General features: G+C 48.0%; 1 protein-coding gene across 3 annotated transcripts; it reads left to right on the forward strand.

Annotated features, from left to right (window-relative positions):
* Window positions 1-448: 448 nt before the first annotated feature.
* DDO (D-aspartate oxidase) lies at window positions 449-11,920 on the forward strand. 3 transcript variants are annotated; one of them, XM_074819335.1, is made up of 5 exons: window positions 449-826; window positions 5,946-6,143; window positions 6,339-6,447; window positions 7,305-7,481; window positions 9,973-11,920. In XM_074819335.1, exons 2-5 carry the CDS (start codon window positions 5,972-5,974, stop codon window positions 10,577-10,579), a joined length of 1,065 nt encoding a protein of 354 aa, XP_074675436.1. In that variant the 5' UTR covers window positions 449-826; window positions 5,946-5,971; the 3' UTR covers window positions 10,580-11,920. The 3 variants fall into 3 exon arrangements, with proteins under 3 accessions (XP_074675436.1, XP_074675437.1, XP_074675438.1); XM_074819336.1 differs by having other exon boundaries at window positions 10,012-11,920; XM_074819337.1 differs by lacking the exon at window positions 5,946-6,143 and having other exon boundaries at window positions 705-826.
* The last annotated feature ends 2,539 nt before the right edge of the window (window positions 11,921-14,459 follow it).

Consider the following 14,459-nt stretch of genomic DNA (forward strand, 5'->3'; position numbering starts at 1 on the left):
TGCTTGGAAGATCCATGGCAAATGCTGTTCGACAGGGGTGGAGGGGAATGATCTGTAAACATTGTCCTGCTGAGCCTGTTCAGGGACAAATGCTCAGACTGTCAAATATTAGCCAAAATGTCCTGCCAATGGCAAATGCCCTGGAGCCAAGAAGCCCTGGTATACAATTTCATCCTAGTGATTCTGCAGACAGTTTGTTTTTGACAAGCTTGTGTTTTTCTGCTGAAGAAGGTTAATCCAAACAGTCCTGCCTGACTGTGTTCATGAGGCATTTGTGGTTTAGCAGGGACTCGTTCTTCATCGACCTGTGATGACTGAAATGACCAGGCCCACGGACATGCTGTGTTACTGCCATCCTGACTGCTAGCATGATTGCTCAAGCACTGTGGCAATCTTAAGGCAGCTTCAGAAACATTCAGAACATTATTAATTGCTTGTAAGAGAGGAAAAAAGACAATATATTCTGTGCAGGACAGCGGGGTCTCTTGAGCCTCCTCTGGAGCGCACTGGGGAAATCATCAAGGGAAAAAGTTACCGTCAGGCGGCGAAGGGCATGGCTCCAGCAGCGTCAACGCGCGGCTGCTAGGCTCTCCTGGGAGAGGTGCCAGCGCTGGCAGGGGACTTTCCCCGGGCACAAACAGCTCCTTCATTAGCAGAGGGACGCAGAGCCAGACACTCGGGAAGCTGCCTTGAGGAAGGGGAGCTGCCGGCAGCCCCTGCGCCCCCCGCTCCCCGCCAACGTGCCCTGTCCTCTCCCACTCCACTTCCCCGCCCTTCCCGGGACGGCAACTCTTCCAGGAAGGACCAGGGGCTTCCTCCTCACCAGGTATTGCCTTCTCTCCCTGCTTGTTGTTTTTTTTTTTTTTGGACCGTACTTCCCGTCAAAGAGGGAAATGTGAGATGACAGAGCCCTTTTTGCTGCCGAGGGCTGGGGAAGGCGCCCATGGGGGCTGTGTGGGGGCCTAGCACTGTCCCGGGGACTTTCTATGGGGCACAAACTGGTCCTTAAGCTCAGGCAGGGAGGGGTTTAGGCCGCATGTAGAGGCGGCCATGTAGTATAAGTGTGGTGGCTGTCACAGCTGGTTGTGGTGTGAGCAGTGTGAGCTTCAGGGTTTGGCGGGGGGTGTGAGATCCCTGCTGCCCGGGGGGGACCACAGGGCCAGCTAATGCTCAGGTTCTTCCTGTGTCCCCCCTCTCCCCACACAGAGAGGCAATGGGCTCAACAAACCTCCCTCTGAGGGGAACAAGGATCGCTGATCTCTCCGGTTTTGGAGAAAAGTGAGAGCATTGCTTGATATGTAGGGGCTGCTGGTGGAGGTTACTATTGTTGGTAGCTCACAAGGTGAGTATAACCATCCTTGAGGAGGTATTTCCTGTGCATGCATATGTGAACAGCTACCTGAAAGAGGAGCTAAGGCCTCCCGGGTAGCCTTGGGGTCTCCTGTGAGGGTGGCTCAGAGACACTTGCTTTCTGGCAGTGGTGCTGTATGTGCAGAAAGGCTGAGGGGATCTCAAGGAGCCTCCAGAGTCCTTTGTTTAGTGCAGAGAGCATTCTCACCTTCCTCCTGTGGCAGGTCCCAAGCATCCATCTCACAGAGCAGCCCAAATCACATAAAAGGGACCAGGCCAAAGTCAAAAGGCCAAAATCAACCAACCCCCAGGAATGGATTGAGCTTCATGAGTGTCTGTAACTATCTTTAGCAAAGAGCCTGGCAAAACCTCTCTCTGGGGTCAGGTGAAAGGAAGCAACACTGAGGGTGCTTGTAAACTGGGGAAGTGAATAAACAAGAGTGATCTGCAAAAAAAAGGAAAGGAGAAAGTGCTCTACGTCAGGCATGGACAGGTATGGTGGGCACAGCCACCCCAGTGGATGAGGAAACCCCTCCAGCAGTTCGGAAAGTCTGGAGCCTTTGCTCCCCCGTACTGCAGGCTTTAGGCAATCCAAAACAATGTTTCAGCAGTTAGTATGGTGCGAGTTAGTTTAAAAAAAACTCACAGGACTTCAAATGTACCAGGTGTTGGTTTTCTTTAGTTCCTTCCTGTTGATCCATTTTCTGATCAACCGTTCAGTTGGGCTTTAGCTGTTTGTTTGGGTGTGCAAATATGCTCGGTTTGGTAGGTCAGCCGGGTTGCAACACAAGCTAAGAGTGGCCAATCTGCTGGGGAAGCACGCCCATGGAGTTGGGCCATAGGGGGGGAAGAGGGTATGACGAGGGGCCATGCCTGTTACGCAGAGGTGCCAAAGCAATAGTGTTCGTTCGTGCAGCTCTTCCAGCTGAGGGATGCAGGTTTCCCAGGGCCCATCGCAGACTGAGGGGCAGCCTGGAGGGACCATGGGCCAAGAAGCTACGGCTGCAGCTGGCACTGGGTGTGCATGTTCCTCTGTGTGTGTGTGCACATGTGTGTGCTGGGGACCAGTGTATTTATCCATATTGGTCATGTTATCCACTGCTAGAATGATGTTAAGGCTGAAGGTTAGTGGCACTCAGAGGTAATAACACAGCTATGTGAGGCAAGAAGGAATAAGGATCCCCTTGCACTACATGAGGCTGACATTGTCTCCTCAGCTGCGGGAGTTGGAAGATTGAGTCACATCACATTGCAATATTTTAAAAAATAATTTATTCTGGCCTGGGAGGAGCAGGAGGATGGCAGGGGCACAAAGCCCACATCAGGCAGCCAGTGTCCTCTTTGCTGGAGAATTACAGCTCCAGGTGGCTCTGTCTGGCTTCTGTCCCATTCTTCTGACACTGAGAAAGGACAGAGAGCTAAAGGGTACCTGACACCCTTCCCCTCCCTCCCCCAACAGCTGCTGCAACTGATTTGCCTTTTAAATGCTGATTTTTGGAAAACCCTCAGCACAAGCCAGTCTGAGGAGGTGCGAAGTGTCACCCTTGCTGGCATTAAGCTGTCGTGCCACATCAGCTAAAAATAGTTTCTCCTCGTGTGCCCTCCCAGCAAGGTGCAGGGCTGCCCGCTGGAGCAGGCTGCGCTGCCAGGGCAGAGCCACAGGTGAGCCTTGTGCTGTAGCGGGGTCAGTGGCTCTGTGAAGTCCGAGCTGCGCTTGCTCATACAAGCATGTGTAGCCTCTGCTTTGCACCTGGTTAATTTTTGGCGCATTAGCACATTCAGGCTTGATGTGCTCCTGGACTGCAGCAGTAAGTGCTAGAAAAACAGTGTTTGATGGGTGTCCATCATGGCTGCCTGAGCCCTTCCTTGCAGGCTCCAGCACTGCCAGCAGCCCCTTCCCACCCTCACTGGCTTTTACAACATTGGGATCAGTTGATAGCGAACCGGCTCATCTGCGAAAATCCCATCTGAATTGGGAAGACTTGTGAAACCTGAACCTCTGCCGAGCAGCAGCTCCCCTTTCTTCCCCAGCAGTGGGGAGGTCAGTCAGGAAATTCAATCTCCATCAGAGTCCAAGGGCTTCAGCGAACAAGAGCAGTGAGGGGCAACCGAGAGCACATCGCTGGCAGATGCATAATGTACCCGGCACATATGTTCCAGCAGGACCGTGCTGGGAGGCTCACTGAGTGTGCTGGCAGCCACATGCGATCTCCGCAGCTGCCAGTGCTGAGCGAGAAGGTTTGTTAATAAAAATGTGTTTAGAGACCTTTCTCAGAACGAATTTTCCTAACAAAAGTAACTTCAACATTATTAAAGCTCCCCTAATTTCTTGTTACTCTTTTTTTTCTTTTCTGTGTTGTTTTTTTTTTTAATAACAATTGCCAGTACAAAATATTCTGGAGACTATGGTAAGGAACTATACGGTGTCCATGCTCTGACCCTCCGCAGGCATTCCCGGTGCAGGTGTCTGAGGCAGCTGGAGGTGATGGTAGAGCTGGGGGGTGCAGGTCGATTCAAATCAACATGTTTTTCAGATTGGGTCTGTGGGTGGCAGCAGTGCAGGCCAGCAGTTCTGGTTCAGGGTTCATCTTTACCCCTGCACTGTGTCCTCTTTCCCTGCTGTGTGGGCAGTTTAATAGTCAGCTTGTGAAAGATGTAATAATTAACAGGAAGAAACATAAGCATCTCCCTGAGAGGAAGAAGAGGAGTTGTAACAACCCTCGGCTGCAATACAGAAGGAATGCAATGATGGGCAGCAGTGCCTGCTCCTCTCTCCCTTCCTACATAATAGGGCCATCAAATTTTAAGTAGTAAAACCTCAGGGGTAAGTGAGAAGCTGTGTGAAGAGTTATGAGCAATGATCTCACAAATAAACCTGACCTATCATAATCCCACACAGTCTGTCTTGCCTAAACTTACATCAAAGATACCAAAAGCCACAGTAAGATGGGAACTCAGCCCGTCCTTATAACTGCAGGCACTACTTTCCAGAAAAGGTTCTCGGAACGACATTAGTGAGGCTGGATTTCTACCATGAAGGAAGAGTGAGTCCTGCAGGAGAAAGCAAGACCGTAAGGGAGCAAGACCAAAGGTCCATATCACTCAGCATCCTCTCCAAAAGCGAATATTGGTAGATACTCCAGGAAAATGTAAAAGCCATAGGAGATTTCTCCAAATCTCCAAAGGAGATTCTCCCCCTGCATCCCTGCTCAGCCTTTGGCAGTAACCCCTCAAAGGAGTGCCTGAGCCAGCAGGTGCACCCCAACTCGCCTGTTTCAAAGCTGCTGAAGGATTTATCACCTTTGAGGTTACCCAGTCTCTTTTGGGCCCATTTATTTCCTGACTTTGGGGAGTTTGCAGGGTGCAACGCGTTGCATGGTTCAGTTGTGCTTCATGGCTCCGCTGGTGTGAAACCTGTTATCTGGCCGTAGCCAGGCAACTCGCTGGGACGGGCAGCCAGGGGATTATCAACCAGGAGCCATGCACCACTCACCAGGGCAGGTCCCAAGCTCTGAAACTTGGCCAGGACAAGGAAAAATAGAGACATTGCACCTCCTGGAGTAGCAATTAGCAATCAGCAGTTGATGATGTTGAGGAGTGGAGTGGAGCTGCTCCAGGACACATAAAGCAGGTTATAAAGCAAGGCAGAGAGAGGCAGATATAGAGGCTCCTGGGGCAGCGAGGCTGACTGGCTCCTGGGGGCCACCGTGTGCTGTCGGGAAAGCATGGCAACCTCGGATGCCTACGAATCTGTCCGGGGCAGTGGGTCATGCTGGCAGGTACAGGGGCCAAGGATGGGTTGGAGACTTCAGGTCACTAGGGACACAAAATCTCCCAGGGTACAGCTAGCTTCTCTTCCCACACTTTTCCTGCCAAAGCATCGTGACCCAAACAATTTTTGGATGTGAGAGTGTAAACAGCCAGGCTGTACCCTGTGAAACTATGCATTGTGTTCAATATCTAAAATGCCCATTTTCTAGGACAGAGCTAAGCAGGTAACCCAGCCTTCAGGGTCAGAGGGGGAGCCCTGCACAGCAGGGGAACTAAGATGCTTGTTAAGAAAAACATCTTCCACAATGTGCTGGACCTTTTGCTCTGCATAACAAGTTTGCTTCCCGTGCGATTTGCTTCCGCTGCCCAGGCAGTGACAGACCTCATTGCTGGAGATCCTGATGTTCAAACAACCCTTTTGGTCGTGGTACCTAAAAGCCAGTTTCCCCAAAACTCCAACTTTTGCCTCTGACATGATGGAAAACTAGACGGTTGCCTCACTCCCTCAGGTTTCATTGAAAAAACCTTATCTCAGATTACTACAGCCCAAACACCAGCGCTGTACATACAGATCGCTCTCTTGCCCTTTGCTCTTGTGCTGATGATGGGGTAGTGGCTGTTGAAATACTTTTCAAAAATCTGTCGTCATAATGAAGGCTAATGATTTTCTAAATCTTCACCTTAGTCTTGGTTGTGTACAGCAGTTAGTCTTCAATTAGCTGCCCCAGGGGGGTGATGTTACATTTTGCATGGGTATTTGATAGCCTGACAAGGGTGTCCAGCAGGGATATTGGTGACATGGGATATGTTATTTCCAAATGCAGGTAGGCTCTGGCTCTGCATCCTGGAGATGGCAGCACCCAAGGTTGCAGTGGTTGGCGCGGGAGTCATTGGCCTGTCCACAGCACTGTGCATTGTGGAGACTTGTCCCAGCTGCTCTGTGACGGTCCTTTCAGAGCAGTTCAGCCCCAACACAACGAGCGACGTCGCAGCCGGGATGCTCATCCCTCACACCTACCCAGGTGCGTGCAACCCGGCCTGGTGCTGCCCATGGGCACCTCATGGACCGGCGTGCCTGGGTGCGCAGCGAGGCACAGAGGTTCAGGAAGAAAAGTGCCATGACCTGTGTTCCCCGTCTGTCCTGTCTCCTCGGCACTGACTTGTACACTTGTCTTTGCATTATTCTTCTATGCATGTTTGGTTTTGTTTACATGCAGGCACACCAATCCATGTGCAGAAGCAGTGGTTCAAAGAGACCTTCACTTACCTTTTTGCCATCAGCAATTCAGCCGAGGCATCAGAGGCTGGCATTCACCTGGTCTCTGGGTAAGGACAGCCCCTGCCCCGAGCAGCTTTTGGTACGTTTGTGCTGTGTGCTGGAGCAGGCAGAGAGGTTTTCCTTGCTAGAGTTCAGGCGTAGTCTCTTCGTGGAGTAGCTCTTAGGACCATATTCCCAAGAAATTGCATTGCAGCTGCTCAGATACGATGTATTTTCAAGCAAAATCCACGCATAGGCGTGCAAATAGAAACCACTCAAGACTGGCCAGCACCAAATGTCTTTTAATAACTGATGTTTTCCATACTGTCATCCACCAGTTGCTTGCAGTAGGGGTGGTCTTCAGAGGGATGGGACTGCAGGATCTTCCAGCTTCAGCAACTCAGTATAGGGATGCAACTGGCGGGGGGGGAGGTGTGTGTGTGTGTGTGCAGTGTTGGGGGTGTTTTATGCTGCCTATTATGTACAGAGAAATTCACCTCTTGGGAGTGTTGAGGCTGGGCACTCTGTAGCTTTATGGGTACACGAAAAAATGTGACCAGGTGTGCAAGTGGCCCTACATGAAGGTCCAGCCAGGGTGGCTGCAGCTGTGGTGGGGACACTGTGTGAGGGGACTTTGTACTTCTACAGCTGGAAGTAGTAGTATAGCTGGAAGATCTCTCTGCAGTTTGTTTATCCTGGTGTGTCACCCTCAAGCTCGGCTGTGGCAGCCCTCTGCCTGTTTGCCAAGGCGGTTATTGCAGCAGGACACAGCAATGTTTCCCCACTGCTCTTAATCCTGCAGAGCTGCACTGATAAGTGGGAACAGGTTCCTGAGTTCCTGGGTTTGTGCTAAGATTGCCATGACACATAACATGGCAGAGCAATAGTGGGCAAGCTTTGCAGCTTTTTCTCTGTGTCCTTTTAGGTGGCAGGTCTTTAAAAACACTCCCAAGGAAGAGTTACCCTTCTGGTCAGATGTTGTCCTGGGATTTCGACCAATGTCCGAAGCAGAACTCCAAAAGTTTCCACAGCACCAATTTGGTCAGGCCTTTACGACACTGAAATGTGACTGTCCACCCTATCTGCTGTGGCTGGAGAAAAGGTTGGTCTTGCTGCAGGCTGCGTACAGAGAGAGAAACCCAGGCAGAGGGACTGGGGGCACACTGGGGACTCCTTGAGAGCCTTAGGTTTGAACAAAACTGGAAAAGGGCCATTTCTCACTGGGGAAAATGCAGCAAGCTCTTCCTTGGGGACAAGCACAAGAAATAAATATCCAATTTTTCCAAAATGTGAAAGGCCCCATTTATGAATGTCCACTTCCTACTACTGTGGCTGTACAGTGGGGCTTAGAGTAGGAGCGCCTCTGGGCATAGGACTGACATAGCCACAGGGGCCGTGCTTGGCCAGCCAGACCTTGAAGGTACATCGGGAACCCACCCATCGGGAACAGTGTCCTAAGAAAACAAGTAGGTGCTCCTCATTTGTCAAACTTCCTGAATAATATCCCTCTGTTCTTGAAGATACATCCAACCCCTGGGAGAATAGGCATGTCAGGGAAGATATCTTATCTGTGAAGACTTTGCACATCAGAAGTAGCTGGACCAATTAATCTCAAATTTGGTCAACTATTGCAATCATTTCTTAATCCAGTCAGGTGAAAAAAGGTCAAATAGCATCACCTTGTAACAAACCTTTTGGAAATGTTTGCCTGCGTAAAATGGGTGATGCACTCTGAGCAGTTGTGGCTTCACAGTTCATGCCTGAATTGACATGAAAGTTAGAAAATTTGCCAATTTCCAAATTTCCAAGTTTCCCCAAAATACATGGATTTTGAGAACTGTAGGAGAGTCAGGATGCAGATCTAAAAAGGTTCTGACACCTGGGATGTGTATTTAATCCATTTAAGTACCCCTAAGGTGAGCAAATAGCTGTTTCTGCTTGAGAGCAAGCTGATTTGGGATTAAGTAAAGAGACGTGTACCGACACTGTGGTACAAATTGCCAGCTCAGCCGGTTGCTTGGATGCCTTTCATCTCACTGCAAAATGTGAAAAAACGTTTCTTGTTCTAGCAGCCAGCCAGGCTGGGAGTATTCCAGTGGCACCAGTGCCACGTGAGGTCTATGCTGTCTCCTCAGTGCACATGCTCTGTTACATTTCATTGCCTAACCGAATCAGAAATTTCTGCTGAAGCACAACTAAGTTGTACAACCCATTTAGTATCTGCCACGTGATTTCTGCTCTCTTCTTATTCCTGCTGTAGCCTTCTTATTTCTCAGAGGATGTAGTCTAATAAGATAATCAAGTTGCTTTTCTTTCTCTTCTCTCTGGTGATGAGAAATAAGAGCGTATTAAGCATGTAACTAATTCTCAAATCCCTAGTGACCTGAGCAGTATTTATAGACCGTTCTCTTGGCAATCCACAAGGAAAATTGTTTTTGTGCCCACGCTGCTGGTCCAAAAATGGACTTCAGGAATTTTTTCCTGCTTGGTTGCCTGAATTCAGGAGTTTTCAGCAGGTTTTTTATTGGTATAATTTTACAGCATGATGGCAGAGTCCCAATTAAAACACTTATGAGCTCTCCCAGCAAGTTGCCCAGGCAGAGCTGCTGCTGTTCTTCCCAGCCAGCTCCAGCATCCTGCTGCACCAAACCCTGGAGCATCAGCTGAGCCCTGGATCCTTGGCTCACTCACTGCTCTGTGGGAAACCCCTGCCTTTATAGTGGGGTTGATCACTTTGCCAGATGCCAGAATATTGCAAAGGACAGGATTTCCCACTTAGTGCATGGTCATCACAGCCCTGTCTCCTGACTTGCTAATGCTAAAAGCCCCACTAAAGATCCCCAGCAACTGGATCTAGCTGACAGCATGCAGTGATTCCATCTCACGCCAATGTCTTTCCATGGGGAAGGGCTTCAAGCCTCAGGCAGGTTCAGGGTGGAATTTGGCTTGAAATTGAGCTCAAAGATGAACCTCAAGAAAGGGTGAATTTTGCTGAAGAGCAGACGCGGATGTATAGTGCTCTGAGCTGTCCCAGGTGACTCCTGGCTGCTGCTCTAGAAAGATACGAGTCTCCAGGAGGTCCCATGCCACATCTGCCCAGCCTGTGGGGACGTCTTGGGTACCCCAGGTCTTCGCACACGGCAGAAGATGGCTAAGTGTCTTCTGGTGTCAGGGAGGTGAGTTGGGAATGAATGCAACAGCATGTAACAGGCACATTAAAAGGAGTGGTGTAGTACAGCAGCACTGTCACTAGCAGAAGTAAGCTGGTGAATAAATCTGATGTTTTTCAGCTTGCTTGAGCTGTTAAAGCTTGGTACTGTTATAGAAATGCATCAGTGAGACCATGAGGACCTGACTGTCTGCCTAGGGTCTTATGCCAGACCCTTCTCTAATATTAATCAACTTGCTGTATCTTTTCTAGCCCAAACAAGGTAAAAAATAGTTTTGATGAGATCAAATCAGACAAATCACAAACAGAAACCCCATGATATTTTCTTTGGTTTTTGTCCCATCTGTTGTTTGGTTTTGATTGGTATGTTAAAGTCAATCCATCCCCTTTACTTAATGTGCATAATAATTACATGAGAGTTTAGGGGTTTCTTTTCTGCCTTACTTCTGGAGTCTTTGTACAGGTTGAAAGCAACTGGCGTCCAGATGTACACCAGAAAAGTTGCAGACTTGTGGGAGCTGCACAGTGAATATAACATCGTCGTCAACTGCACGGGCATTGGAGCCCACCAACTGGTGGGGGACAAGAAGCTCTTCCCTGTCAGGGGACAAGTACTCAAGGTTCATGCTCCTTGGGTAAAAAACTTCATCCGGGATGGGGATGGCATAACTTACATCTACCCAGGGATACACAGGATAACCATAGGGGGAACTAGGGAAAAGGAGAACTGGAATCTCTCCCCTGACCCTGGCACTACTAAAGACATCTTTGACAGATGCTGCTCCCTTGAGCCCTCACTGCAGGGAGCTCAGGATATCAAGGTGAAGGTGGGCCTGAGGCCATCCAGACAGTGTGTGAGACTGCAGAGAGAGGTATTGAGCCAAGGAGGAGTTAAGCTCCTGGTGGTCCACAACTATGGGCACGGGGCAGGTGGCTTTTCAGTGCACAGGGGCACAGCCAAAGAGGCTGCTCGCCTGGTGCGAGAGTGCATTGCTGCCCTGCAAGGCGCCTCATCGAGGGCCAAGCTTTGAACTCCAGAGGCTCCTTTTCCATTTACAACAGGCTAGCGTTGCATCTCCTAGTAGCAACTTTGGACATTTATTCCACTATCAGATAGAAGGAACCTAAGACAATAGCTTGTGCCATTACAGATGCTTTGATGGTATCTCGCCTGGCTTCCAGCTGCCACCTTGGAAAGGTATGATGGGTTGATCCAAGTATTAGTTCAGCTGTCCTTCTCCTCCATCTGTCATTGTTTCTGCCCTGGGCATTTCTCCTAGCCTCATGTTAAGGAGAAGGCAATATATGTAAATATTCTTCACAGAACAGGGATCAGATTGCTGCAGTATAATATAAATATCAATTTAGCATTTTTTCATCTGCATCTAAAGGGTATTGGATGCACTAGGTTCAGATTCAATAAAAACTAGTTCTCTCCTCTTGTACCAAATTTAATCTAGTATTGCCCTTGGTCCTGCCATCTTGCTAACAAACTTCACCATTTTTCATAGGACTTACAAGGAAAAGAAAACCCCATGCAGTGCTGCATTAGAGTGCTCCAGGTCAGCTCTTACAGAAAGCAATGTTAGGTCACTGTCATGCACAGTCACCAGGCAAGTGTGATTTTAAGAACAGGTCTGTGACACTGATCACTGCATTTGCTCATATTACACCTTAGAGAACTTAACTCAGTTTCTGCGAGAGGAAGTTGGCCCATATGAGCTACAGTTTTGTGCATTTTTTCTGACACTTGTTGGCAAATCTCTTTTTTTCTCCAAGCCCCTTAGATTTTGCTCTCAGACACAGATGATTCTTCCCCCCAACAGCAGCATTGACATGGCCCATGTTCTACAGAAAAGAATTTTTCAGGGTGGGTTTGGGAGAGCATCTCTTTTCTACTTTGCATCAGCACTGGCTGCTTTCCTTGCAACAGCTGATATGAATAAATCGGTGACAAACCAACAAGGATCTTAACACCAGCTTCAGTTTCATAAAAGAGAGAAGAGCCATTTAAGACTAGATAAACACTCTAAAGACAAATTTGTCTGTAACTGAACATGAGTGAGCTCTGCCATAAGGAAGCTGAGCCACTAGAGCCCAGACCCTCACTCCATGGCAGAGGCCGAGTTGGGCAATTCAAGCCCTTTCACATGGCTGAAGATAGTCACTCCCCAAAACTGGAGCTTACCATCAAAGTACAGGTCTGACAGTGATTAAACCACTCATTGATCTTAAATGGCTCATTCAAGAGCATTAGCATCCACTTTTGTCTAGTTTTTTTTTGTCCTTACAGCTACAAAACAAATCAAAATCCTTCAAGAATTCACATTATTAAAATGAACTGATAAATAAAGTTCTAATAATGGAGCAAAGATCACTTCTGTATTGTTTCCTTTCATAAACAAGGGGGTTTCTTTCATTTAGGATGGCCTGACAGGGTCATGAAAGGCCACATTCAAACATGGCTGCCAACTCCTGCTGTTCTCAGGGGGGATGAGGACAGTTATCCTTCGCAAGGAACAGATGTCAGAAGAAACATCACCAAATTAAATTTTAGGTCAATAAGCACCTAGGATCAGCCTAAGCCAGCCCTGCCTTCAGCAGTCTTGCCCTCTTCTCCTCAGCTCTGAAGGTTAGTTTTGCACACCCACATCCTCCAATCATTTGTCCTTTCCAGAGGTATGAGAGGGGGCAGAGCTGCTGCTTTTGACAGCAGCGTTGGCATAGAGCTTGTCAAACTGCAGCTTTGTTCTCAGCTAACACAGGACATAAAAACACATGGAAAAAGAACATGAGAATGGGCTATTTTTTCTTAATCTTGATTTCAGTCTTAAAAAGTAATAAATGGTGTAGCTTATCCTGAAGAAAGAAACTCTACTAATGCTAATGGGGTGTTCATAGTCCTATGAGAAACCAGAGCTCTGGCTGTGCACTTTTGCTCTGCAGGATGGCAGAGTTTCTTCTAATTTACTTCTAAAAGTTGTCTGGTTGATAAAAATGTCAAAACAGGCTCAGCTGCAAGGCCCATCAGTCTGGTGTCCTAGCTCTGCCCACAGCCAGCAGTGGAGAGAGCCACTTCTAGCCATTCCTGGCCCAGAGGCTTCCTCAGCTGAGGGGTAACTTAGTGTTTCATGGCCCTTAGATGATTTATCTTCCACACATTTGTTGACTTCGTTCTGAAACCACGTATGGTGCTTTTGTAGTCCTCAACATCTTGTGACAGCAGGTTTTGTAAAGGGAGACACTTCTTTGCCTAGGAGCAGAGCTCCTTGCCTTCATCTTTGTCTTGAACCTGGAAACATCATTTGATGACCCCTTCTTGCATCTCATGAGAAGTGGTGACTAGTTATTCTCCATGACCCTTCTTGAATTTATAAAGCTGCACCATACTCCCTCTCAGACTCTTCTTTCCCACCTTGAAGAATCTTGGTTTATGTAGCTGCTACCCACATAAAGTCATCCCATATCTTTGGTCTTCCTTGTTGCCCATCTTTATACCTTTTCTGGCTCTACCATACCCTTTTCAAGATGGAGGGACTAGAAATGCACACAGTACTCATGACAGGGGATGAACCTTGTATTTAATTGATGATATCTCTCTTCCCTTCCTAATAATTTCTTTTATTAAATTGCTTTATAGTCACAAGCTTTTGATTGACACTTGAATAGAACTACCTACCTAATTCCAAGATATTCATCCTGAATGGTACTAGCTGGTTCAGAGGCCATTACTGAGGCTGGGTAGTGAGGAGCTCTTCCTCCCAACTCAGCCGTGTGTTTTTCTCTGCTGTTATCCACACTGAATTTCACCTACCATTACTTTGCCGAGGCTCATGAGATGGTTTTTGCATCTCTTTGCAGGCAGTTTGCATTTTACTACCTTGAATAAGCTGATACCACCAGCAGACCCAGCCACTTCACCATTTACTGCCTGCCTGACGGGTATGTGGATTAGCACTGGCCCTACCACAGATCCCTCTAAGATGTCACTGGTGACTTCTCTCCACTGTGAAAAAACAGATGGTTTATCCTTACCTTGTCTCTCTAACCTATATGCAGTTGCTGACTCATGAGAGGATCTTCCCTCTTATCCCATGCCAGATTAGCTTCTTAGTGAGTCCTTGGCGACAGATATTATTAAAGGCTTTCCAGAAGCTGAGATCATCACGAGCGGGTTGCTCTAGTCTGCAGCTTCACTGTTTCCTCTGAAGCCGTAAGAGGGTGGTGAAGTACAGCTTCATAGCTCCTCACTGCAAAGCTCTGCCGATTCTTCCCTCTTAGTCTGTATCTGTCTGTCCTTGGAACTATTCTATTACCATGGCTTTTACTGTTTGCCTGCTACGGATGTCAGATTTAATGGTTTGCATTTCTCTAGATCCCTCACACCACTTAAAAGAAAACAGTGTCACGTGCCATGCTCTTTTGTTCTTTGGCTGGTTTAAGTAAACACACCAGCCCTAATAGTGCAACAATTTCACATTAGCATTCCTTAAAAACCCACAAGTGAGTAACATCTGCTTCTCCTGAATTTGTTACTATCCCTTGCATCTATTTGTTCTAAAACCTCATCTAATGGCCCTTCAATCTGAGGCAGCTTCTCTGCATTATCCCCTTAACAAATGCCTCTGCTGTGGGAATTTCACTAAGCTTTTCTGCGCCGAATGGGGACGCAAGTAATGTGTTTAGCTGTTGTGTTAGGGCTTGTTTTCTCTCAGACTCCTTTGTCGCCCTGATCGTCTGCTGACTGCGTGCCCTGGTCACCTGCAGAACCCTCCGGCAGGCTTCCTGCTCCTGCTGGGGTAGAGGAAGCTTTTTGTCTATTAGCAAGTCATTTCCTCAAAATCTTTTTCAGTCAGCCTTTCTGTGTCTGCTTTTAATTTGACAGAGTTCATGTCCTTTTCCTCATTTGGA

Source organism: Strix aluco, chromosome 3 (genome assembly GCF_031877795.1).
Source record: "Strix aluco isolate bStrAlu1 chromosome 3, bStrAlu1.hap1, whole genome shotgun sequence".
Lineage (NCBI taxonomy): Eukaryota > Metazoa > Chordata > Aves > Strigiformes > Strigidae > Strix > Strix aluco.

Bases quoted from the DNA above. Each gene is read 5' to 3' on its own strand.
- DDO (XM_074819335.1), top strand. From the start codon at position 5,972: ATGGCAGCACCCAAGGTTGCAGTGGTTGGCGCGGGAGTCATTGGCCTG. The intron at 6,144-6,338 runs GTGCGTGCAACC...GTTTACATGCAG, and splicing joins CATCCCTCACACCTACCCAG to GCACACCAATCCATGTGCAG. The intron at 6,448-7,304 runs GTAAGGACAGCC...GTGTCCTTTTAG, and splicing joins GGCATTCACCTGGTCTCTGG to GTGGCAGGTCTTTAAAAACA.